The 27,118-nt window shown below is 35.3% G+C and overlaps 1 protein-coding gene across 1 annotated transcript; it reads left to right on the top strand.

Moving 5' to 3' along the window:
* The first annotated feature begins 720 nt into the window (after nucleotides 1–720).
* Nucleotides 721–26,909, top strand: LOC132706547 (zinc finger protein 845-like). The gene is made up of 3 exons (XM_060677926.1): nucleotides 721–1,017; nucleotides 1,080–1,192; nucleotides 22,580–26,909. Exons 1-3 carry the CDS (start codon nucleotides 884–886, stop codon nucleotides 24,529–24,531), a joined length of 2,199 nt encoding a protein of 732 aa, XP_060533909.1. The 5' UTR covers nucleotides 721–883; the 3' UTR covers nucleotides 24,532–26,909.
* The last annotated feature ends 209 nt before the right edge of the window (nucleotides 26,910–27,118 follow it).

Below are 27,118 nucleotides of genomic sequence, written 5' to 3'. Positions count from 1 at the left end.
ACATTGTTATTACTCAGTCCGTTTGAGGGTGCCGCATGCGCGATTCCCATCCAAAGGTTCGAGAATATAGCCCCCTGCGGCGTATAAATTTTTACCATAGTGGGGCCACAATTAGCTTGCACCTTATTGTTATTTCTGTAGAAGGATAAAATATTTTAGCTTTATAATGCTGTTATTTTGTCTTTTAATGCAATACATTGCTCTGAAAATGTTAGTTTCTATATCATGGAACAACGCAACTTGAACAAATCTGGATTGAGAAATAAGTACCTAACTGTGGTGTATTTGGCAAACCGCGGGCCGACCAAAAAGTTAGTCTCATCCGGTGTGTCCAAGAGGCAACAACGTTTTCAGGTGCGGTACCGTGGTAAAATAAAGAAGCTTTATCTTTGTGATATTCTTTCGAAAACCCAGTCCGCCGACATATCACTAACATATTCACATTTATTATTTAATATCTCTGTGAGGTAATCTCGTGAATATTATTAAGATTGAATAAAGTAAAATATTAACAAATTAATTGATTTTTTGAAATACTAGTTAATTTAAATAATTTTATCACATTTTTTGCTATTCAGTACTAATACAACATATAACATTATTTCATAAAACTTCGATACAGCTTGATAAAATCAGCAATAATTCTTGCTATGGTCGGTTATGGGCGGTTGGTCCGCATGGCGTTGCCCAAATTTGTAACTTTAAAGCAAAGGCTTCAAAGTATGTAGCTGATTGACTCTAGCAGAGGGCGCTGATAGGGGTCATAATTGTTTGATGTCAAACGAGAGTTCCAAAACAAGATATTGTCGTTTTCATTTGAGATATTTTGATTGTTCGGTGTATAGTTCGGTTTAAAACGGGGTTTTCTCGCATTTTTTAAATTATGGAGATGGAGATAGCGAATGAAATAAAATCGGACATATGTGATAACTACACGGAAGAAACAGAGTCAAAACCAAGTACTTCGATCTACTTGGAGGACGTTAATGGCATTAAACAAGAGCCTTGGGACGATGTGTGAGTATTGAGACAATCAAAATTCATTAGGACAACTTTACGTGGACCTCGTATGTTTACAGCAAAAATGAAATCAAGGAAGAAATAATTGATCCCTCCTACTTGGAAGCGGAAATCGTTAAAGAAGAGGTCTCAGTTAAAGAGGAATTAGTATCCCGGTCGCCAGAAAATCTTGGTAAGTACACATATTTCGTTGATGAAGTGCTGAATTTGTTGCCTGGAGGTGAACTTCTTGTAAACCATTTTTGTCAGATTTGATAAGGGAGTGCTGTAATAATATACTTTAAGCTGTTGCTATTTGTTGTTTTTTTGCTATTGATTTATTAATTTATTAATTAATTTTGGAAAGCAAAAAGTATGCAAAAAAAGTTCATCTAGCTGTGTCAATTTAATTAGAGAAAAGAAAAGCCGTAAGCTTCATAGTACAAAATGACAACCCCTCTTCATAATGTCTAAGTTATTTTAAATTATTTTTTGTAACTATTAGCTGCCAAGTTTTGAAAATAGGGAAACAGTGAAATAAACAAAACAATTATTGCAGAAGATTTTTTGTGTGTTGTATTTTGAGTAAATGCAAAAAAATCACATGACAAAGGTGTAATCAAGTAGAAATTTCTTTTCCAGTTGACAAGCTAAAGCAACCATTACATGAATGGAAAACTACTGGTCTTCCCACATTTCTTGGAAACAGATTGGCTCTGATCATATAGCTATTAGATAATATAGTGGCCCTAGTAGGGTAAAAATTGATATGTCACAGGCTGCATACACCATTCAACGAGATCTAGGTGTAGATTGAGAAAATTCTGCATTCAAACTTACTGACAGTCTGACGGAGTTGGTTGTTGAATGCCCCAAGGTCATCATCACTTTCTATGTTATCAGCATGACAGAGCCTCTATATGTCTAATAGCTAAATGGGTTGAGATTATAATATGTATGAAATTGATTATTTTATAATGAAGACTTGCCTGTACTTCATTTTTGTAACTGTATTTGGAAGTGTAACAATATTTAATTTTATTAATTCAGAGGAGGCTACAAAAATATGAGATAAATGAATCAAGGTAAGTATCGCTATTTATAGGGAAGTTCACTTCACATTTTACTATCTCTAGCTGTAATAGTTTACTACTATTCCTAGTGGTTTCATTATAATGTCACTTATCGTTTTCAATTAAAGCAGGAAAATCACTACAAATTAACAGGATATAATATGTAAGGTTACCTTAATCAACATAAATTATTGCTGTATTAAAGCTATCATTAGCCTATTATTTATGAGAACTGAGGTTAGCATGTTTGAGATGTTCTAGATACTAAATACTGTCCTTGTAGGAAACTGTTTATTTACTGAATAAAACCCAAGTCACTCTTCTAAGAGGCACAAAGATCGCAATTCATTTATTGCGGCACACTTCCACTTTTATACTTCACCCATAAGTTCAGCGCTCATATGACGTGGGTTAATTTAAGGGGAGTATGTTCTTCAGATTCTGAAGCTCTAAAAAGTCAGCCCGTGGTTTTGCACACCCTGGACTCATCTTCCTCAGAAAGGCTGATTGTGTGCACTAGCAGTAGGTACACAATATGTGTGATTGTGGACTTCTATGATTTCTTGAAATCGAAGTAATTCAACTTACTTGACATTACCATTTTGGATGAAATTGAGAACTGTACTAGTGAAAGTTAGATACATTTAGTGACTATGACACCATTTGGATGCACGGCCCGAGCTAACCTGACCGTCCTTAGACAAATTACTGTTTTTTTTTTTTCAGAGTGAAATTAATATTTGCAGAATAAATAAAAAATACATTTTTAAAATGTTTTGGGATAGTTTTGGTTAGTTTTGGTTAGTTTCAATCAATGTACCGATTGGCTAATCGAAAGTAGTTGTGCTAAAGACATGGATGAAAAAAAATTATGACACTAAAACGTTCAAGAGTAGATGCTGAAAACGATTTTTAACTCTCTACGATGTCGGCAAGTTGCGCAACACCGATTCTGGAATTTTAAATCCCTTTTTTTGAGAAATAATCCTTTTTTGAAAAATAGTTTTTTTGGTTTAGGTTGCTTCTATTGATGCTATACTCAATTTACCAAATGCCAAAATTATATTTAAAATGTCAAAAGTAATTAATACCCATTCCCATATGATTAAATATTGCCATGAAAAACACGAAACATATCAAGCCCTCCTACAGGTGGAAAAGGCATTTCTTTACAAATGAGGCCACTTAAAATAGCTGCAATCTGAATATGGTTGACACTTAAACACTACCATTATACTTCTTGCTATTTTGTTTTTCAAAGCATACTTGGATTTTATAAATTTCCAATTTGTGGGGAGGGATTAACAATATTAATCGTCATTCATGAATATTGATTATTATTGGATTTTGAAATATATTTTTTTTGCATTTTATATGTATTTTGCTAATAGAACAAAAATTAGGGTTTAAAAAGGGCAGATATACTTAAAATATTCCCAAAGGTGTTACATTTTTTGGAGTTTTTTTTTAATGATATAGGTTGTTTAAGAAAATGGGGTTTCACTAGCGCTTTCGGCTCTAAATTGGCTATCTTTTGTTGCAATAAAAGTGAATATCGTATTTAATTTTATTTACAGTGATGTCGTAAACAGCAATCTAAATCAGTCTGCTCGGAACAGCGTTGATAGCCCAAAAAGAGCTCTTTTTAGCAATTCCAAGTATTGCAAAATGTATTCAGCCATGCTGAAGTTATTTCCGTTCCCGAAAATGCTTTCAGCCTTATCTGTTTTACAACGGTGTCCATTTTAGCTATCTGTAATATAAGCTCATTTTTCAATAAACAGCGGTCATTTTAGAAACCTGGCAGCATTTTCCTTGGATGCTTTAGGTTTTAGGTTCAACGGGGGTAATAGTAAACGATTTGTGCAAGTCTGATATTTGTCAATTTCATCTGTAAATTATGACTCTAGTGTTCAAATAACTTTACTAAAATGCAGAATAATATTAAAAAAAATCGAAAACTCTTAAAAAAAATACAAAAATTATCTCTCAATGTTTACCTTTACCCCGGCCTCTCTGGGCCAAATGTAAACACATCACGAAACGGATTAAAGAAAATGCATTTTTTTGAAGTTTCAGAGGTGGATCAGGATGATTTTGAGGAATTTTGTTTTATCTACAAGAAATATTCCACAAGATTTGTATCCGGCAAATGATATTTGATTTTTTCTATTTTTACAAAGTCAGATTTTGAAAGCCTTCCTGTTCCCCTACCCATTTGATTTTTGCCAAAACTAAGAAAAAAAAATCCCATCATGTTTTTACTGTCCCAAAGACATATTTGTCTAATGGTTGTAACCTATTAGCCAAGCCACTTGGCAGTTTAATTAACGTAATTTTATTTTCAATGGCTGCTGCAATAATGCGAACACTTATGTGGTTTCAATGATCCTCATATAATAAAACAGCACCTTGATTGGAAAGGTTTTTTTCTTTCATTTCTTGACCAAGTGAACCAAGTGAAAAATTAAGGCTCCTCCATCCACCCATTCTTTGAAACCCTGTACAATGGTTCAGGATATGACCGCTCTGACGTCAATCTTGCTTGTATTCCAGAACCCTTGAAGACAATCAAAGGTGGTAAAAGGGAATCATCTGGTCCCACACATGCTAGCACAGTGGTAAATTCCCTACCTGATCCTCCTGAAACTCTACTTAATGGTTTGCCCTGTTCGTCTTCTGTGGTTCGTAAGCGAGTAGAGTCGCTTACGAAGGCTTTTTCTTCAGAAATAATGTCCAAGCCAATAAATAATAATATAAATAAAGACACTCCTTCTGTAAAATATCTAACTATACACCGATCTAGGTTCACTTTACCACGTGAATATTGTCCCACAGATCCGGGCCACTTCGAACATTTCCGGAATATATAGATAGAAGGTTTATTGACTACTTTACAATATCATTGTTTGTAGCAATTTAGAATATATTTTTTTAATTGAATATATGTAAGTATATGCTAACATAAAATTGTATATGACGTCATAATATACTGAATCTAAATATTCAATGTAACCAGACAACAAATAAAAAATAAATTTATAAGTATATGGCACAGAACAATCATTAAAATACAATCAATGCACAACGCTTCGCAACACGTCATTACCGATGTTTTCATCAAAAAATTCACCAACCCTATAATAACCCTTACTTAGAAGAAAACTTTTAATTTTATATTAAAAATGTTTTTGGTTTAAAAGTTTAAAAGATTGTGGCAATGCGTTATAAAGTTATAACTTATATACATACTTAAAGTATTAACATTATAAGTATTAACCAACCACGTTGCTTTAGTTTCAATATCTTGAGAATAGAACTGTTCCCACCAGAAACCCACCCTAGTAAAGTGTCTTCTCCAAACTTCTGGTTCTTTCGTCCCTGCATTACCATAGATGAGGAACGTACTTTGTGGTCAGACAAACAGGGATCGAACACACCTGCCGATCCATTAGGCATCTCCAAGTTAGTTATAATGTTATCAATACACGTTGAAGACCCAGACGTTAACCTAGTGCACTCCGAGATTATTACTGTCAAACCCAAAGAGCCGAGTTACAAAAGAAATGAACTGAGTCTTTGTGAATGAGTATTGAAATTTAGAGTAAAATCACCCAGTAGGACAATATTTTGCTGCTTTTCAAGTGCTTCACACAAAACGATATTACCGCACGGCTTGAATTTTAACGTTTAATATAATATAATATAATGTCAATATTGCCGATCATGTCAGTAAATGTATTCGGGTTGTTATTTACAAAACTTGCCATTCATCATGCTTCTTCAGAGCTTAATTAAAACTAGCTGGCATTTTACTCTGTATTTGTTTATATTATGTTTGAGGGGCGAGCTAAACATAAACATCGTTTCGGATGACTGATTCCCAGCCGCGGTTAAGATTGTTATATTGCTTATAGATTTTTACAGATTATTGGATTTTTCGTTGGTTTTAGTTTTATCGAATAACATTTTATGTCCGGTTTCGTGATTATGTTCGGCAACTGCTGAGGAGTTTATGTGTCTTAGTCTTCAGGCTCTTCATGTTCATTGAACCTAGTTGATATTTTTCGTCCGGTCTCTCCAATGTATTCTTTGCCGCATATGCATGGAATGCTGTAAACTGCTGGCATCTCAAATGGAATTTTGTCCTTGACCGATCGAAGATGTTGAGAGATTTTGTGAAAAGTGGTTTTGGAGTTATATTTCTTTAGAACTCAGTGCTGTTTTAAATATAAGAATGGACAACAGTGGTATTGCTTTCGGCTTCATTGCTATTGCAAGGTTGTGGCGAAGTGTATTTTGTGATGGAATGTTTAATATCTTTAATTTGGAGATTATTACAGAGAAAAGCAGAAGTAAGGTTTTAATTCTGGGTTCAATGACTCGGACTGAGATAGTTTTACGTCTCTGTAAACAAGAGAGTTGATAACCGATGATTTGTGGGCCTGATGATGATGTGACAATGCATTAAGGTATCGGTCTGTGTGCGTAGGTTTTCTGTAAATACAATAACCCAATGGTAGGTATGATTTTGTAATTATAAGAATGGGAGATTATTATTAGTTTCTAGTTCATTGGTAAAACGTATTTTAGGCTATGTAGAGCTTAAATGTCTTAGAAAATCTACTAGGGATTCTTGGCCGTGAGGCTAAATAAAAGTATCATCGACGTAGCGTTTCCATAATTTGGGTTTTAGATGGAAGGTGTTGAGAGCTTTTTTCTCAAGGGTATCCATAAATATATTCGCGATGATAATGGAGAACCCATTGATGTTCCCGGCGTTTGTTCAAAAATTTGACCGTTATAAGAGAAATATGTTCCAGACAAGCATTGTTCAATTAAGCTGAAAAGGTAATAACACGGAGAATGTTGTCTTCCAAATGGTCAAGCGTTTGTGGCTTATCCGCATAGACCAATGACTTTACCTAGCCCCACAGAAAGTAGTCTAGCGGTCTTAAATCACAAGATCTTGGAGGCTAATTCACAGGTCCAAAACGTGAAATTAGGCGGTCACCAAACGTGTCTTCCTGTGACATGTTGCGCCGTCTTGTTGAAACCACATCTCCTGGACATCATGGTTATTCAATTCAGGAATGAAAGAGTTAGTAATCATAGCTCTATACCGATCACCATTGACTGTAACGTTCTGGCCATTATCGTTTTTGAAGAAGTACGGACCAATGATTCCACCAGCCCATAAAGTGCACCAAACAGTCAGTTTTTCTGGATGTAACGGTGTTTCGACATACACTTGAGGATTAGCTTCGCTCCAAATGCGGCAGTTTTGTTTGTTGACGTAGCCATACATCCAGAAGTGCGCTTCATCGCTAAACAAAATTCGCTTATCAAAATCGGGAACAACGGCAATCTCGTTTTGGGCCAATTCGACGAATCTACGCCTTACTTGATGATCGTTTGGCTTCAATTCTTGCACGAGTTGGATTTTGTAAGCACGTAAACCAAGATCCTTCCTCAAAATCTTCCATAAAGTGGATGAACTCAGATCCAATTCCTGTGCTCGATGGCGGATGGACTCATTCGGGTCTTCCTCAATGCTACGCTCTACAGCAACAATAGCTTCTGTACGCACCGTACGGCGTGTCTGCGGATGCGAGTTATCATAAGAGTAAACGTGGTGCGAAAACGTTCCATGGTTAATCGAATTAACTGCTCTGATGGACGATTTTGTCGGCGATAAAATGGACGTAGTACGATACGTATTCCGCACAGAACCATTATTTTCGAAATAAAATTGCACTATTTGCAAGCCTTGTTCAGGCGTGAGTCTATTCATGATGAATTGCCAAACCAAACTGAGAATAAATCACTTGACAGCTGTTAAATCGGTCGCCATCTTGAACAGTAATGCCAACTTAACTGATGGTCGGAGAAAAAGTATAGTATGCAACACGTTTGGTAAACTTTTTAAGTCACTCGTTTATTAACCACTTCCTCCGCTCGTGCCAAATAAACTGGTGACTCTAATTCCGTTTATCGCACTTGTACTATTTTAGTCAGCATTTCCTATCCATAAGGTTTGGCATGGATTGATGTAGGTCCAAGCTTTTTTCATACCCGCGCAGAGTTCGTCCAAATTTTGGAAAGTTCTTGAATATAACTTTCTTTTAACGATCATCCACAGTTTGTCTGGTCTACAAGACGTAAAAACATCTTTCCTAGCAGAATGCTTGAGATCAATATTGCGCTGAAATTTCCAAAGTACTGATAAATTTTCTTCCGAACATGACGTTTTTCACTATGTTGATGTACTCATACTGTCCTAGTTATTCTGTAAAGTGGACCAAATCATTCCAGAAGAAAAAGCTCTATATCTGGATACAATCACCTCCAAAGTTCTTGACTAATTATTGAAACAAAGAAAAGTCATAAATGACAGTTCTTAATGAAGACTATTTCATAAAAAATTATAAACTAGTAGAGCTAAAATTTTCTTTTAGTTTATAAATGTCTTTTGTTAACATAAAACGGTAAGTTAATGACAAATAAAAAAAAGCAACATTACGGTGAATTTTCTTTTTTTGTTAACTTAATAAAAATAATTATAAACAAAGTATTAAGTTTGTTTAAACTTTTATTTAATTTGCAATGATAAAGAAAGTTCCGGCAGAAGTTGTTAATTAACAGTGCTCTAGTTCATTGGAAAATTAACTTTAATGAACAATTCCAACGGGAATCACTTTTTTGAAGTGTTTAGATTATACCATAATGTTTTAAATTCTTAAAAAAAAAATATTGTAACTTGCCAGGCCATGCGCGCAACTTCAATATGGCGAACGGAAGGCAATTTTCAACATTAAATTAAAATTATTAATAATAGAGGTATAGTTTCGGGAATGGGTACTTTTTTTAGTAAATTTCCTCCGCTTTAAGGAAAAGAATTTTTGGTTATGAAGTATAAGCAAAAATACTAAACACACATCCATTCTTTATAACTTTGAAATTTTTAATGCACCAGTCCGCTTTTTTCGCATAATGATCTAGATATAATTTCGAATTGAATGAGCTATAGCACATAATTTTAGTTCAATTGACGTCTATTTAACAAAGTTTCAATTATATTGAGAGTTCGTGGTATAAATTTACACAAAGGTGCCACAACACAATGTTATAATATGGTTAAGTCTTTTTTTATTAATGTTTTTGCTACCTGCTAATCTCTATCCCATTTTCCTGTCCATAAAGTAAAAGTCATCTTTCATTGTTTGGTCGGAAATAACGAGCGTACTCGGGCGTTTTTTCAAAAGCTGTAGCAGTTTCGGGTTTTGCATTGAAATAAAAGGCGTTTCTCTTTTTCAATTCTAGATTGGATTTCTTCCGCTGTGAAACACGACGATGTAAACAATTGGGCATCGGACGATTTCAAGTCACTGTTAAAATGTGAAAATGCGACAGTATTCGAGTGCCACTTGTGCGATTATCGTTGCGCCACCACGTCCAAATTAAATGAGCATTCTTTGGAGCACAAAAGCCCGAACGAGGCGCCTCTGTACATGTGCGACGACTGCGATTATCAAACCAAGTACAAAAGGAATTTGACGACGCACATAAAAAAGAGTCACTCGGCCATCGATCAGAAGAGATTCATGTGCGACTTGTGCGGGCACAGATCCAAAACCAAGTCCAATTTACAGAGTCATTTTTTGGTGCACAAAAGTATCGACGACGTACACTTATATAAGTGCAATGGCTGCGATTACAGTTCCAAACACAAAAGTGGCCTGGGGGAACACATAAAACGGCGACACTCGGATATCGAGAAAAGGTACAAGTGCGACTCGTGCGACTATCGTTGCTTTAGAAAGTTCTACTTGAAAATACACAACTTGGTGCACAAGAGTGCGAACGAGGTGCCTCTATTTAAGTGCAGCGAGTGCACTTATCAAAGTAAACACAGAAGAAATTTGGAGGAGCACATACAACGGATGCACTTACCCGTCAGTGAGAGAAGGTTCAAGTGCGACGTATGTGATTACCGAGGCGTTACAAACTCAGATGTAACTAGACACAGCGCGATGCACAAAAATCCAGAAGATTTGAAATTGTACAGATGCGACAGTTGTGATTTTCAAACGAAAGGCAAAAGTCACTTGGTGATGCACTTGAAACGGCACTCTGCGTTCGTCGACAGAAAATTCAAGTGCGACTTATGTTGTTACCGAGGTCTTACCAAAGCAGATGTGAACAAACACGGTATAGTGCACAAAAATGAGGAAGAATTGCCTGTATATAAATGCGAACGCTGCGGTTACCAAAGCAAATACAAGCATCACGTGGTGAAACACCAGGCTAGGGTGCACGGCGAAACGTCTTCAGGGGCAATGAAGCAGAGTGAAATGCAAGGCCGAAGAGAGAACTGAAACGTTTGAGGTGCCGATACCGCTGCCATCTGCGATGAGAATATTGTTTTGTGTTCGAAATGGCGTCCTTAATTTTTAAAGTAATTTTGAACGTTTTCTCTTTGGTTTGTTTTTTTTTCTTCCTCATAAAAGTTGAAGTAATGAAATATAGAGATGGATTAGATATAAACTTAAACAAGAAAATGATGAAAACGGAATCTTTTAACTAACTACAGCCCTGTATATATATATATATATATATATATATATATATATATATATATATATATATATATATATATATATATATATATATATATATATATATATATATATATATATATATATATATATATATATATATATATATATATATATATATATATATATATATATATATATATATTCTCACGTATTGATTCACGGATGGAAAAATATGATGACACTATATTCCGGGATATCATCCGTTCGCTCGTTGAACTCCGACTGGAATCCTGCATCCGACTGGAATCCTGCAAATCCTGCATCCGACTGGAATCCTGCAGACGTTTCGCCAAAATCTCACTTGGCATCTTCAATGCTCGCGCTCCGACAAAAAGTGTTCGAAGTGTTTTCGGAGCGCGAGCATTGAAGATGCCAAGTGAGATTTTGGCGAAACGTCTGCAGGATTCCAGTCGGATGCAGGATTTGCAGGATTCCAGTCGGAGTTCAACGAGCGAACGGATGATATCCCGGAATATAGTGTCATCATATATATATATATATATATATATATATATATATATATATATATATATATATATATATATATATATATATATATATATATATATATATATATATATATATATATATATATATATATATATATATATATATAAAGAAAGGGAAAAAAAAAACTGGACGGCTGGCGGTAGTCATACTAATAAAACCTTTCCATCATTTGCGTTTTGCGTTTGAAGTAAAATTCGTTTAAATAAAATGTAATAACAATTTCGTCTAGATGGCTGCCCTCGGTTATAATAATTAACGGTCGTATTTGATTCTTTCTGTTATCCGGATGAGTTTGGTGTTGGCCTATAATGGCACTGTAGCAGTAAGTACTTTAACTATAAGACTTTAGTATTAAATAACTAAGAGCCGCTTTCATATTGTAGCCCCTGAAGAAGAAAATAAACATTTTCGAAAGCTTGGTGTAGCACAAAAGCCTTTTATTTGAGCCCTCATCAGGACCGATACCCCAATTAACTAAAGTTTGTTGTTCAACTAGCCGGTCACGACTACCGTTTTGTATATATATATATATATATATATATATATATATATATATATATATATATATATATATATATATATATATATATATATATATATATTGATATATTGATTCACGGATGGAAAAATGTGATGACACTATATTCCGGGATATCATCCGTTCGCTCGTTGAACTCCGACTGGAATCCTGCAAATCCTGCATCCGACTGGAATCCTGCAGACGTTTCGCCAAAATCTCACTTGGCATCTTCAATGCTCGCGCTCCGAGTGTTCGAAGCGCGAGCATTGAAGATGCCAAGTGAGATTTTGGCGAAACGTCTGCAGGATTCCAGTCGGATGCAGGATTTGCAGGATTCCAGTCGGAGTTCAACGAGCGAACGGATGATATCCCGGAATATAGTGTCATCACATTTTTCCATCCGTGAATCAATATATCAATATCTATCATATCTATATATATATATATATATATATATATATATATATATATATATATATATATATATATATATATATAAAGTATACTTGTTTTCTATCTCATTTTTTTCGAGTTAATATATTATTATTGTTAATATTATTATTACCATTGTTATGATTATTTTATTGCAAAAATTAAAAAAAAAACTAATTCCCACCAGCTTCCACACATTTTACGCGAATTTGCGAATTCTTGTTTGAATATTTACGGAGATAACTGTCTAGAGCGTAGAATTCAGTGGCGTACTCAGATTTTTGTGAAATATATCATTTGTAAGCAACTTGCTACAGCGGAACGCCCTTATTTTTCAGTGAATACGTATTTTGAAATTTACGAAAATATAAACGTTTTTCTATCTCAATTTTTTTCCAATTAATATATTATTATTATTATTATTATTATTACCATTGTTGTGATTATCTTATAGCAAAAAGTTGTAAACTTCATAAAAACTGAACAAAATTAATTCCCACCGGCTTCAACACATTTTGCGCATAATTTATGAATTCTTCTTTGGCTATTTACGAAGATGATTGTCTAGAAGGTAGAATCCAGAATTCAGTGACGTACTCATTTTTTTTTTATAAAGTGCAAGTTTCGAGATACAATCAAGGATATAGCACAATTTATATTTTTACACATTCGAGTGAGCTTTATATACGTTTCCTAAAAATGTATAATACTTGGAGAATATTTTAACAAATAATTACCAATAATTTACACCTGTTAATTTGATTCCCTGAAATTCTGCAATGTATTTCAAAGAAGATTGTTAATGATTGAACAAAATCATTGTAAAAAATCTAACTACTTCTCTAGGTTCCATGTAAAAAAATCTATAAGATTCCGCTTATTACGGTTCAGGGTATTTAAAATACAAATGCTAACTGAAATCTCCAGATTTACTGCTCCTCCGTGTATCTGAAAATCAAATCTAGCTAAAGTTAGTTTAAAAACGGAATCTAGAATGGAATACAATTTCTATTAGCAAATATTCTGATAATTAACTAAAAACGCTTTCGATTGCATAATCATGTTCCTGAATCTAAATTGTGCGTTTTTTTAAATAAAGCAGTTTTCTAACAAAATCTAATTATTTTCATTTATTTGTAAGTAAGTATCCATGAATTGTCGTGGTATAGGTCGCCGAACGATATACCGTTTTTACGACATAATCCAGTTGAAGGATTTATGTAGAGTTTCATCGGTGAGATTCCTCGATTATTATTATTAGTGCACCAAACCATTCCAGGAGAAAAAGCCCCGTACCATGATACAATCGCTTTCAAAATTCTTAACTAGTTATTTAAACAATAGCTAAAACTGTAAGTTAATGGCAAATAAAAAAAAACATTGCGGCGATTTTTCTTTTTTTGTGAAATTAAATATATATATATATATATATATATATATATATATATATATATATATATATATATATATATATATATATATATATATATATATATATATATATATATGATGACACTATACTCCGGGATATCATCCGTTCGCTCGTTGAACTCCGACTGGAATCCTGCATCCGACTGGAATTCTGCAAATCCTGCATCCGACTGGAATCCTGCAGACGTTTCGCCAAAATCTCACTTGGCATCTTCAATGCTCGCGCTCCGAAAACACTTCGAACACTCGGAGCGCGAGCATTGAAGATGCCAAGTGAGATTTTGGCGAAACGTCTGCAGGATTCCAGTCGGATGCAGGATTTGCAGAATTCCAGTCGGATGCAGGATTCCAGTCGGAGTTCAACGAGCGAACGGATGATATCCCGGAGTATAGTGTCATCACATTTTTCCATCCGTGAATCAATACGTGAGAATATATATATATATATATATATATATATATATATATATATATATATATATATATATATATATATATATATAAACAAAGTATTAAATTTATGTATACTTTTATTACATTATCTTATTTTGTGGGTATACAAGGAAGGTTCCAGGAAGCGAAACAATTTTGCGGCAATTGTTTCAATATTTTTTAAATTTGCAATGGTAAAGGAAGTCCGGGAAGAAGTTGTTAGTTAACAATGCTTATTGGAAGATTTTCATTGAAAAATTCCACCGGGAAGCAGTTTTTTGAAGTATATTTAGATTACAGCATAATCATTTTAATTCTATAAAAAAATATATTGTAACTTACTAACTTGGACGCCATGCGCGCAACCTCAATATGGCGAACGGATGGCAATTTTGAACATCCAATTAAAATTATTAATAATGGAGGTACAGTTTCGGGAATGGGAACCTTTTTTATGGGTAATTTTTTCAAAATTCAACGGAAATATTGGTTATTAGTTACTATTTAATAAATGTTTCATTTATACCGAGAGTTCATGGAATAAATTTGCACAAAGGTGCCACAACACAGAAAGGAACTTTTTAGAAGATCTTACTCTTATAATATTGGTAATTTCATGGTGTGGTGTATTCAAGTGTAGATTAAAACAGGTGTTTCTATTTTGGTTAGGTCCTTTTTTTATTAATGTTTTTGCTCTATAACCCATTTTCCTTTCCACCTCTTTATTTTGAATTATAATAACTTAGTTTAGCCATCTAAATTTAGGTAATAACTAAAAGTGATATTTCATTGTCCTTAGTTGTTTCGATATATTTCCGCACGATTAATTAATTTTTGTTTAAACCATAAACCCGAATGACATGATACATTTGCAAAATGTTTCGCGTTTTACATTGAAATAAAGAGCGTTTCTCTTTTTCAATTCTAGATTGGATTTCTCCCGCTGTGAAACACGACGATGTAAACAATTGGGCATCGGACGATTTCAAGCCACTGTTAAAATGTGAAAATGCGACAGTATTCGAGTGCCACTTGTGCGATTATCGTTGCACCACCACCTCCAAATTAAATGAACATTCTTTGACGCACACAAGTATCGACGACGTGCAATTATATAAGTGTCAAGGTGGCGTGGGGGAAAACCTAAAACGGCGGCACTCGGATATCGAGAAAAGGTACAAGTGCGACTCGTGCGACTATCGGTGCTTTAGGAAGTTCTACTTGAAAATACACAACTTGGAGCACAAGAGCGCGGACGAAGTGCCTCTATTTAAGTGCAGCGAGTGCACTTATCAAGGTAAACACAGAAGAAATTTGGAGGACCACATACAGCGGATGCACTTACCCGTCAGCGAGAAGATGTACAAGTGCGACTCGTGTGACTATCGGTGCTTTAGGAAGTTCAACTTAAAAATACACAGCTTGGGGCACAAGAGTGCGGACGAAGTGCCTCTATTTAAGTGCAGCGAGTGCACTTATCAAAGTAAACACAGAAGAAATTTGGAGGAGCACATACAACGGATGCACTTACCCGTCAGTGAGAGAAGGTTCAAGTGCGACGTATGTGATTACCGAGGCGTTACTAACTCGGATGTAACTAGACACAGCGTGATGCACAAAAATCCCAAAGATTTGAAATTGTACAGATGCGACAGTTGCGATTTTCAAACGAAAGGCAAAAGTCACTTGGTGACGCACTTGAAACGGCACTCTGCGTTCGCGGACAGGAAATTCAAGTGCGACTTATGTTGTTACCGAGGCCTTACCAAAGCAGATTTGAACAAACACAGTATAGTGCACAAAAATGTGGAAGAATTGCCTCTATATAAATGCGAACGCTGCGATTACCAAAGCAGATACAAACATCACGTGGTGAAACACCAGGCTAAGGTGCACGGACAAACGTCTTCAGGGGCAATGAAGCACAGTGAAGTGCAAGGCCGAAGAGAGAACTGAAACGTTTTAGATGCGGATTCTGCTGCCATCTGTGATGAGAATATTGTTCGAAATGGCGTCGTTAATTTGGAACGTGATTTTGAACGTTTCTCCTTTGATTTGTGTTTTTTTTTCTCTTTCAAAAAAGTGGAATTAATGAAATGTAGTCCACCTATATATACGTAAGCAGGAAGATTTTGCCAGATTTTTGTAAAATATATCATTTTTAAGCAACTAGCTATAGTGGAACGGTCTGCATATATTTTTAAATATGTTATTTTTCAATGAATATATATTTTGACATTTAAGAAAGTATACTCGTTTTCTATCTTATTTTTTTTCCAGATTATTTTACAAAGTGTAAATTTTATGCATAATTTACAGGTATTTATGAAGAATTTATGTTTTTACACATTCGAGTGAGCTTTATATACATTTGCTTAATACTTAGAGAATATTTTAACAAGTAATTAGCGTAAACTTACCCAAATCGTACCAGTTTTGAACAACTTGTTGTAGATTTCTCAAAACTTTATTAATAGAAGAAACATTAGACATGTGTTAATACTTAAAGAAACCCTGTTTTACTACTCAAAATAAAATATTTAAAAAATAATGAAAAAAGTACGATTTAAGACCATATGTCTTAACTCGTACCGCACTATTCCTAAATCGTACTTCTGATGCAATGTTGGCAAGTGCAAGAATATGTGGCTTTTCCTACACCTGCACAGTTGTCGTGCACCCATATGTTGCATTTGTCATTGAATCATTGATTTTTCTTCATCTTTGCGGCATAAAATGCAATACCAAGTATTAAAGAGCGTTTCTTTGGTTTTGTTGGTCCATCTAATTTATTTTCCAACATATTTTTATATGGACTCGCAGTAAGGACTACGGCCTTGCTTGTTTTCTTAGATGTTTGCGGTGGAAGTCGATATATTGGTGACAAATTCTCAATAACCGTGCGGATGGATGCGTCAGTTTGATCGTGTGCATTTGTAGAAACATTCGCTGTGGAAGGACCAGGATCCGAAAGTTGCATATCAGTTTGGGTCATTTCATTTTCATCGAGCACGACATATTCTTCATCTGGTACCTATTCGATGCCTGTTGCAAGGCCACAATCCACAAGTTTCAAAACCTTTCATAGCGATATGCCACTCCCAAAATTTCAGATATGTTTGATTGTTTGATTGTTTCACCAGGGTGATTTCTCATCCAAACTGCACATTCTTTGTTAAAATTAGTTTTTAATGACTTAAAGAATGATCTACCCAAAGGCTGTAGTTTGTGTGTTGTGTGCGCCGGCAAAGAAAACATTACGATACCGTATTCTCTAGCAAGGTTGATGGCTTCTAGATTCTTAGTATGTGTGGTATGTCCATCCAATATTAATAGAATTTTATGATTCAATTGTTTTTCCAATTTTAAATGATTTATGAAATGTTGTAACCATTCGACAAAGATTGAAGCGACAATCCACCCACTCTCAGAACAAGTGTACAGCGTTTTAGGCGGGCCACCACGTTTAAGGATGTCCGTCATTCTTTTGCGTTTGAAGATCAACATTGGAGGAATAAAGTCTCCACTAGCATTCATGCAACAAACGCATGTAGTGTTAATTCCACGTTTTCCGCTAGTGACTGCTCCGACTTGATGTTTTCCTTTTAACGCTAATATTTTAGCAGGCTTATGAACGGTATTAAGACCTGTCTCATCCATGTTAAAAATTTCGTTATATCTGTGATAGTTAACCCAAAGAATCTAGACTCCAAATCCAAAATGTGATGAACCAATTCAGTCTCCATTTGCTCCAAATCGCTCCAAATCGCTTGGTCTTCCTATTTTTTTCTGAGAATTTAGACCTTTTAAATGATGTCGAAAGGTCGGTTTTGGAATACCATATGTCCTGCATACTTCATTGAATCGTAATTTCCCATTATTAAAATCTTGTATTGGTGTATTCATATTTTGCATAGACCATTTATTATATTGTCGTTTTGCCATTGTGTGCTAAAAAAAATTATTTTTATTTTTTCCCCTCATAAAATGATAAAATTAAAAACTTAACAAATATGTATAAACAGAAATTGATTGGTTAAAACCAAAATGAAAACAATTTTATTTCGTATTCCTAATTTGTACCGGTACGAATTAGGATGTATAATAAAGTACGATTTACGCTCAAAGTCCTCTTCAAAATACACTTAACGCTTTTAGGTTATGAGAAAACGCTGCGCGCTAATTCTACCACCAAATGAATTGTAAAGAAATGCAATTTTTGAAAATCGTATGATTCACAATTTTATGTTTATAGAATTCTTAAAAAACGCTTACAAAAAACGCTAAAATTTTACAAGAAAACTGAAAAAAAACTTACTTTTATCAGTAAAATTACATCTCGCACAGGAATCACTGCTTCGGAGCATCACAGCTGGTTAGCTTAGCACTAACTCAAGTAATCACCGACAGATGCCGCTGTATGTTTTATAAATTCTGAGTAATTTAGGTGGTACGATTTACGTGCAAGTACGATTTAGGCAAGTCTACCCTACAAATATTTACACCTGTTAATTTGTTTCCTTAAAATTCTACAATATATTTCAAAAAAGATTGTCTGATTGGATGCTTGCTTGCTTTGGAAGGCGCGAAAATAGCGTAATTAAATAAAACAACTTTGCCTTGCATCTTAGAAATAACGTCTTTATAAAAAATCTTTCTACTCTTCTGGGTTCTATGTTAAAAAGTCTATAAGATTCATCTTATTACCATTCAGGGTATTTAAAATACAAATGCTAACTGTAATCATCTCCAAATTTACTGTTTCTTCGTATATGTGAAAAACAAATCTATCTCAAGTTGTTTTGAAAACTTAATCCGGAATAGAATACAATTTCTATCAGCAAATATTCTGATAAATAACTAAAAGCGCTTTCGACTCCTATAATCATGTTCCTGAATGTAAATTGTGAGGTTTTCGAAATAAAGCAGTTTTCTCACAAAATCCAATTATTTTTTCTACTTCACTTCTAATTGATTCTATTGCCCCAGAGCTAAATTTCGGCGAGGTGTTGTTTCTTCTTAAATTCGGTTTCAGCTGTTTCCATATCAGTTTTATGGGATTAAAATTGCCATGATGTGGTGGAAGACCCGCTCCATGGCCAACTTGCCCTCATTACACTAATTACAAACATAAGACGGAATAGAAATCGCTCCAAAGCTTCGTCGAACAAAGAATTGAAATGGATAAAGATTGTTTAAATGAAATTCCGTAAACAAATTTTCATATCATTATTACAAAAGTTTGTACGAATAGAAACTTGTTTTTTTTTAATCCGTCTACGATCTACATTCACAGTTTTTGCAAAAGTTGTTACTCTAAAGGTACCGGTACCAGTTTCGGTCAAAATTGTTTTCTCGAAATAAACAGATTGTTGCATTAAAAAAAAAGTCAAAGTGTTATTTCTCGAGATAAGCGACAAACACTGCAGTACTGAAAATAGTTTAGATAAAGGAGACTGAAAAACCTCTCGTGATCAAATTTTAAGCAAGTACTACGTCAGACAGGCCAAGACTAAGTCTACTTGAATGTCGAATTATTTCCGATGATGTGCCATGCGTTTGAAATATACGGGAATTACATTTTTAAAATTTTATGCCTTCAATTTGAAAATTTGGAAACATTTTCTAATATTGTGTTACCTGTTAAATAAAAAAAAACATATTTAAGCAAAATAATGGTAGTTTGCAGTAGGTAGGTTTCGAACGCACATTGCTATGGAGAATCTGATTTATAGTCAGACGCCTTAACCGACGGACGAAGACTAAATCTGTTTGAATGTCGAATTATTTCTGACAATGTGAAATACGTTTTAATATGCGGGCATTACATTTTTATAAATTTATGCACTCAATTTCCATATTTGACAAAATTTTCGGAGCTGATCTGTTATTTAAAAAAAAATGTATTTAAGCAAAATGCAGTAGGTAGGTTACGAACTTACGCTGCTAAAGGGGATCTGATTTCTAGTCATTAACCGACAGGCCAAGACTAAATCTGTTTGAAAGTCAAAATACCGGCGTGAAAGAGTACGACCTGAGTGATTATCGGGGTTTTATTAAATCTGAATTTGAGAGCCACTCCTTGGTGCACAAAAATTCGAACAAAGTGCCCCTACGTAAGTGTACCCATTGCAATTATCAAACTAAATACAAATTGGTCATGGCGACTCCCGGCAAAAAAAGATTCCATTGTGGTATTTGTGTGGTATGTGCGTGCGGTATCAAAAATGTCAACATGTATGTTATAGGTAACAAAAATAATTTTCTCCTCCCTCCTTTAAAATACCCAATTCTACACCGATCTAGCATGTGGAAAGTATTATTTTACGACGTCAGTTTCGTTTCTTACGGTTGCGATCCACTTCGGACATTTTTCAGATATTACCGCATGGATTTGGGAGGAATCGGATGATTTCGGATATATTACCCACGGCTTTAATTTTTATGTTTGTCAATTCTGAATGGCAGTGAATGTGTCCGTGTTGTTGCTACACATTTCATGCCCAAAACTTCGGAAATTCGACGTTTTTTTTAATACCAGTTGTTTCACTTATTCAACGCTTAGGAGCCCACAGCCAGGTTCGTCATCGGCGTCTTCTCGGTCATCTTGGAACAGCTTCCTTTGTTTCATCTTTTTTGACAGCATACAAAACACGTCTAACACTTTTGTCTCACAAAAAAGTCATTAGATAGTCAAGTACGGACTCAAAAATCCTTGCAAATTTGTTAGTGTGTTGTAGATCGGGATGTTTCATTAAATTTGCTGGATGTTCTGGCTATGGGGCTGCCTAGTTCATGCATAGTAAACAAATTCATTAAAACATATAAAACAATCAATAATGAGTAAAAAATGAAGTATTTACCATAAGACGGATATTTCTTGGCTACTTAAAAGATGAATTATGTCAAAGTAATCCCTTTTTCATAAATATGTGCTTTTGTTTCAGGTACTCAGAGGGAACTTAATTTGTTCTTAGGATATGTGATAAGATGTGTTTATTTAAAAAAATGCACTTTTTACCAATTTTGTATTGTATTGTATGAAATCATTAGTTTTAAGCATCCTTATATGATATGGAACTAATTTCGATATTAAGAAATAATGTACAAAACTGTAATTTTCTACTGGCTATTTTCGAAAGGAAATTTAATTGGCTCTTAGAACATGTGATGATATTCACGGCGTTCCATTTAAAAAAATGCGCTTTTCACCGTTTTTGTATGTAGTAGGCAAATCGTTAGTTTTGACCAGCTCTGTATGATATCGAACTAATTACGATATTAAAAAATAATGTACAGTATCTCCTTATGCTGCGTCCAAAACTCGGAAGTACGTAAACTTAAATAAATAAAACGAATTTAAATAAGAATCTTTTATTACTTATCTTGTTAGGATGTTATGTTATTTCCTTAAAAATATTTTAAAAACACTTCAATAATATTTGGGAATAAATACAATAAATGAGTCGTAAAAGTAATATTTTTTTTCTGAAAGTTGGTAACCAAACCAGATATTTTTGAGATAGAGATTTTATATTTGCCACACCACTGATTTCCTTAAAAAAAAGACATGTGCATTCATTTATGAGTAGATTCGATCTCTTACTTTTTTTAGTCCATCGCACGGTTTTGCTGTCATATTAACGATATTATGTCCATACAGAAAAGAGGTTTTTACTTTTTAAGCGAAAACCGTATATCGCATTGAAAAAATCAAAAAATTAAATTTCTTTATGGAGAATATAAGAATAATTTTTCTTTTAAGAGAAATCAGTGGCGTACAAACAATGTCTGCCAAAATAAACAGGCGAAATTCCTTACGTCCGTATTTTAAAATTTTTTTGTACATGTGTGCCAAATATCATTAAGTTATCATACATATATAAGAAATATATAAATTTTTGAAAACTCTGTATCACAAACGTTAAGACGTTTAGGTCATATGTTCATATGAAGTTTTATCCACTTGAAATTCACTTAATTATTGACATTCAGTTAGAAAACACCCTGCATATACCCAGGAGGAATAAAGTATTAGATATATTTGCTTTCGGTCTTCAAAATTATCACCATTCACTGCTTTAATGCCAGTAAGCCACCACCGACAAATCCACTTTTGCTACCAATGTTATTAATCTTCTATCTTTCTCCGAAAATACTTTTATTCTAGCGCGCCATCCTTCCATGAAAACTCGCGTTGCGCTTATTAAATATCCTCTATTCAAAGTGAACTTCTGTTTTTCTTCCTTTTATTGTTTTGTCCAAGATAGACTAAGGAAGCGACTGTATTATTCGACCGATGACATTTATTACAGTTTTTTCTCTCTTGATGGACCAATCAGTATATTGTTGACTGGCTCCAGTCATATTTGAACACATTTCAACTGTTTTTGCCACTTCGAATGTTGATTTTTTTATCATTTACAGAAAGCGCAATTTATGATATTTCATGATATTCTTAAATGTACCGTGAACGTCATTTAGATTGGGAAGGATTTACTTAGATGAAATATATCTTTTGCGCTTTGCATCGGAATAAAAAAGTATTTCTTAAATTCTAGATTCGCTTACTTCCGACGCGGTGCCCGACAACGACGGCGACAAACCTGGTTTGGACGATTTGAAGCCACCGTTAGGGCCCAAAAATAAGCCCGACACTGCCAACAGCCAGAGAAGGAAAGTGCAGAAAAGTGCGGTGCCTCTAAAGTGCGACAAGTGCGAATACGAAACTAACCTTAAAGGAAGTTTATTGAGGCACAAGAGGCGACGACATTTGGGCTTCAGCAAACCGAAATTCAAATGCGACTTATGCGATTACAATTCCACACTTAAAGCGGATTTAACCAGACACACCGTCGCACACGAAAATCCCGAGGAAATGACTCTGTATAAGTGCGACAGTTGCGAGTTTGAAACCGACCATAGGAGTTACATGCTGAAGCACAGAAAACGAATACACGCGGACGTCAACGAGAAAAAATTCAAGTGCGATCAATGCGATTATCGGTGCGCGCTCGTATCATATTTGACGAGGCACGTCCAAACGCACAGGAAGCCGGAACTGCCTTTATATAAATGCAACGGCTGCGATTACCAAACCAAATTCAAAAGTAAGTTTCTCGTTCACGCAAAACGTCATTTAACGGCGGGGACTCCGTATAAGTGCAACCTTTGCGATGATCAATGCGCGGACAAAGAAGATTGGTTGTCGCACACGAAGCGACATCTGGGCTTCAGTCAGAAAACGTACGAGTGCGACCTGTGCGACTACCGAAGTAACGATTCGTCAAACTTTAAACGACACTGTTTGGTGCATAAAATTACGGACTGCAGGCTTCTATACAATTGTAATTATTGCGATTATCAAACTAAATCGAAAGGGGATTGGTTGTTGCACACGAAGCGACATCTAGGCTTCAGCCAGAAAACGTTCGAGTGCGAGTTATGCGGATACCGAAGCAACGACTCGTCGAACTTCAAAAGACACTGTGCGGTGCATAAAAATGCGGACGACGCGCCTCTATATAAGTGCAATTATTGCGATTTTCGAACCCGATGCAAAGACGAAAAGAAGGGGCATGCGTGCGTCAACAGGGTGACATTCAAGTGCGGCTCGTGCGATTTCGAGTGCCTGACGGAATCCATAATAAAGATGCACTCGGAAGCGCATAAAAATCCAAACGAGATGCCTCTGTACAGTTGCAACGATTGCGAATATCGAACCAAATTCAAATCTGGTTTGGTGAAGCACTCGAAGGTGGCGCACAACAAATTCGAGGAAGTGCACCTGTTTAAGTGCAAAAGTTGCGATTTTCAAACCAAACGCAGACGGAACCTGGCGGTTCACACAAAACAACACTCGCGGACCGACGAGAAAATTTTTCATTGCGACTTATGCGATTACCTATGTTTCACCAAGAGAACTTTGAACATTCACTATATATCGCATAAGAATCCGGACGAGGCACCTTGGTACAGCTGCCACGATTGCGAATATAAAACCAAAATCAAATATCATTTGGTAAAGCATTTGCGAAAAGCGCACAAGAAAAAAACCGACCAAGTGTATAAGTGCGAAAGTTGTGATTTTCAAACCAGATACGGGCGGAGCTTTCTGGTTCACACTAAACAACATTCGGACATCGGAGGGACGAATTTCAAGTGCGAGTTGTGTAGTTATCGGTGTATTACTAAATTAGCTTTCAAGATGCACTCTATAGCGCATGGAAATCCTGATGAGATTCCTCTGTACAGGTGCAACAATTGCGAATATACCACCATATTCAAATCTAACTTGGTCACCCACTTGAAGCAGCACGTGGATGCCGCGAAGAAGAAATTCAAGTGCGACTTGTGTGATTACCGTTGTGTTGCTAAAACTTATCTGATCAGGCACTCTTTAACGCACAAGAAACCCGACGACGTGCCTTTATATGAGTGCGACAGTTGCGACTTTCAAAGCAAATACCTATGCAGCCTAAGGAGGCACACAGCGAGAGAGCACAGCGCGTAATCTATCTATCTATCATCTTATCTATTGGGTTGTTCGGAAAGTCATTTCGTTTTTTTTTGGGGAACATGAAAGACAGTTTTCGTATAATGAATAAATATTTTATTAAATTATATATTGGCCGTTCTGGTCCGACACCTTTTCCCATCTTTCTGGCAGTAACATAATTTCCCTCTCATAAAAGTTTTGGTCCTTGCTGGCAAAAAACTGGTTCAGGTGGTTTTTGACATCTTCATTTGAGGTAAAGGTTTTGCCATCCAAAAAATTTTGCAGGGACCGGAACAAATAGTAGTCGGAAGGCGCCAGATCTGGAGAATATGGTGGACGTTGCAGTACGTCCCATTCAAGCTGCAAAAGTTTTTGGCGAGTGACCAAACTTGTGTGGGGTCTCGCATTATCCTGGTGGAACACTACACCCTTCCTGTTGCTTAATTCGGGCCTCTTCTCTTTAAGTGAATCATTCAATTTGTCCAATTGATGACAATAGACTTCTGAATTAATCGTTGTATTGTCCGGCAAAAGCTTAAAAAAACGATTCCTTTGACATCTCACCAAACGGAGAGCATCACCTTTTTTTGGTGAATGTTGGCTTTTGACACGCTTTGAGCCGGTTCATCTTTTCTGCTCCATGACCTCTTGCGTTTAACATTGTTGTATACAACCCATTTTTCGTCCCCAGTAACAATCCGCTTCAAAAATGGATCATTTTCTTGACGTTTGAGGAGCGAATCACACACGTCAACGCGACGACACAAATTTCGCTCCGTAAGGGCATGGGGCACCCACACATCGAGCTTCGAGGTTAAGCCCATGCCTTTCAAATGGCCATAAACAGTCGAATTCGACAAATTTAATCTCTCACCGATCTCTCGTGTGGTTATTCGCCGATTTGCATCAACTAATGGCTTTATCGCATCTTTGTCAGCTTCGACCGGCCTTCCAGACCGTGGTGCATCTTCGACATCAAAATTGCCGGATCGAAATTTTGGAAACCAGTTCTGGCACTGGCGTACTGTTAACACGCCTTCTCCATACACATCCGTCAATTTTGTTCTCGCTTGGACAGCATTTTTACCTTTTCTGAAGTAAAAAAGTAAAATATGACGAAAATGCTGCTTATTGCTCTCCATATTTAAAAGGGCACCAACCAAAAACTACTGCGTAGAATTAATAGAACTTTTTCACACACAAGCCTTGCAATATCAGCTCTCAAGACATATAATGGTTAGGCGGCTTAAATGTGAAGTTGGTTTCGAAAAAACGTAATTAAATCCTCTGACGGGAAAAAACGAAATGACTTTCCGAACAACCTTATACATGAACTTAGATTTTTAGATATATTTGTATTTACTAACTTATTAAATCTCATCCTTATTTCCTTTATCTGGGCTTATTGGTTCATTACAACAGCAAAATTTCTGATATTCGGATTTCAACCAGTTTCTTAATGCGAGGGAAGAGTAAAATTGAATTGAAGGACAATTGAAAGGTTATGTTATATCGTAAGTTGTTAGAGCATCAGAGAAGTAATTTGTACAGTACAGACATTCAAATATTGTTTCATTTTTATATAAAATTCTGCCAAATATAGCTTAAAATATAAGGATAACATAAAAATACCGTATTTAAAATACACCTTCATTTGTAAATTTGAGTCGTCATGTTCTGAGGAGCCAGATGAAACCATAAATCAGAGAAATAATAACAATAGCTACCGGAAAGAAACTATAATTCTAATTTTAAATAAAAAGGTATTAGTAGTAGTAAAGTAGTTGACTACGTGATGTTGATTTATAACTCTCTCGCATTCAGAAACTCATAAACTTTCTAATCATGAAAACAATGCAGTAAACCAAAACACCGTCGTTTTAAATTGGAACAAAAATACGTATACTAATTTGTACTCCCCGTATAAAGCAAAGCTATTATATATGTATGATGATAATAAAACATTATTATCATACATGGATCATGCATAATAAAATTTTAAGTTGTGATATTTTTTATTGAATCCTGCACCTAATGACAAGTCAGAAGCCTCTGTTGGTGCACGGAAATAAGTGCAAGTGTGCAACAAAAAAACGGACCTAAAAAACATTCCGTGAGGTATAAAACTGCGAAGTGCGGCAGCTACGGTTACGTATTAATCATAAAGTAAACTTTTTGAAGCAAAAAAACGACGAAATTCGTGCATCAGCGGAAAAAGATTGAAGTGCGACTAATGTTGCCTTTCCATTGTTAAAGCAGATTTGACCAAGAACGACAAAATGCCTCTATATCAAGAAGAGAATCTGGTGCACAAAAAACGACAAGCACCTCCAAAGTGATTCTTCTTCTTGCTCTGCTTATGGATATTCGCGACTACATTTTCCATGACTTTTGTTTTTTTATTCAAATGTTTGATCACGTCCTCGTCTTTCTGGTATCTTAAATATTCTAAGAGGCAATATAGTGACATAGAGTGAATTCCTACTTACCATCTAATCTCATATCATAGTTCTAATCTCCAAATCTCCTCTTTTTTTCACCAAAACAAAATCTAAGCAAACTAATAACTTTGATATAACATTTAATAATATACCATTTGGGT

The sequence above is a fragment of the Cylas formicarius genome, unplaced genomic scaffold, assembly GCF_029955315.1.
Source record: "Cylas formicarius isolate icCylForm1 unplaced genomic scaffold, icCylForm1.1 PGA_scaffold_8__14_contigs__length_24414737, whole genome shotgun sequence".
Lineage (NCBI taxonomy): Eukaryota > Metazoa > Arthropoda > Insecta > Coleoptera > Brentidae > Cylas > Cylas formicarius.
This window is presented reverse-complemented; position numbering and strand designations above follow the sequence as displayed.

Bases quoted from the DNA above. Each gene is read 5' to 3' on its own strand.
- LOC132706547 (XM_060677926.1), top strand. From the start codon at position 884: ATGGAGATGGAGATAGCGAATGAAATAAAATCGGACATATGTGATAAC. The intron at 1,018-1,079 runs GTGAGTATTGAG...GTATGTTTACAG, and splicing joins CAAGAGCCTTGGGACGATGT to CAAAAATGAAATCAAGGAAG. The intron at 1,193-22,579 runs GTAAGTACACAT...CTTAAATTCTAG, and splicing joins CCGGTCGCCAGAAAATCTTG to ATTCGCTTACTTCCGACGCG.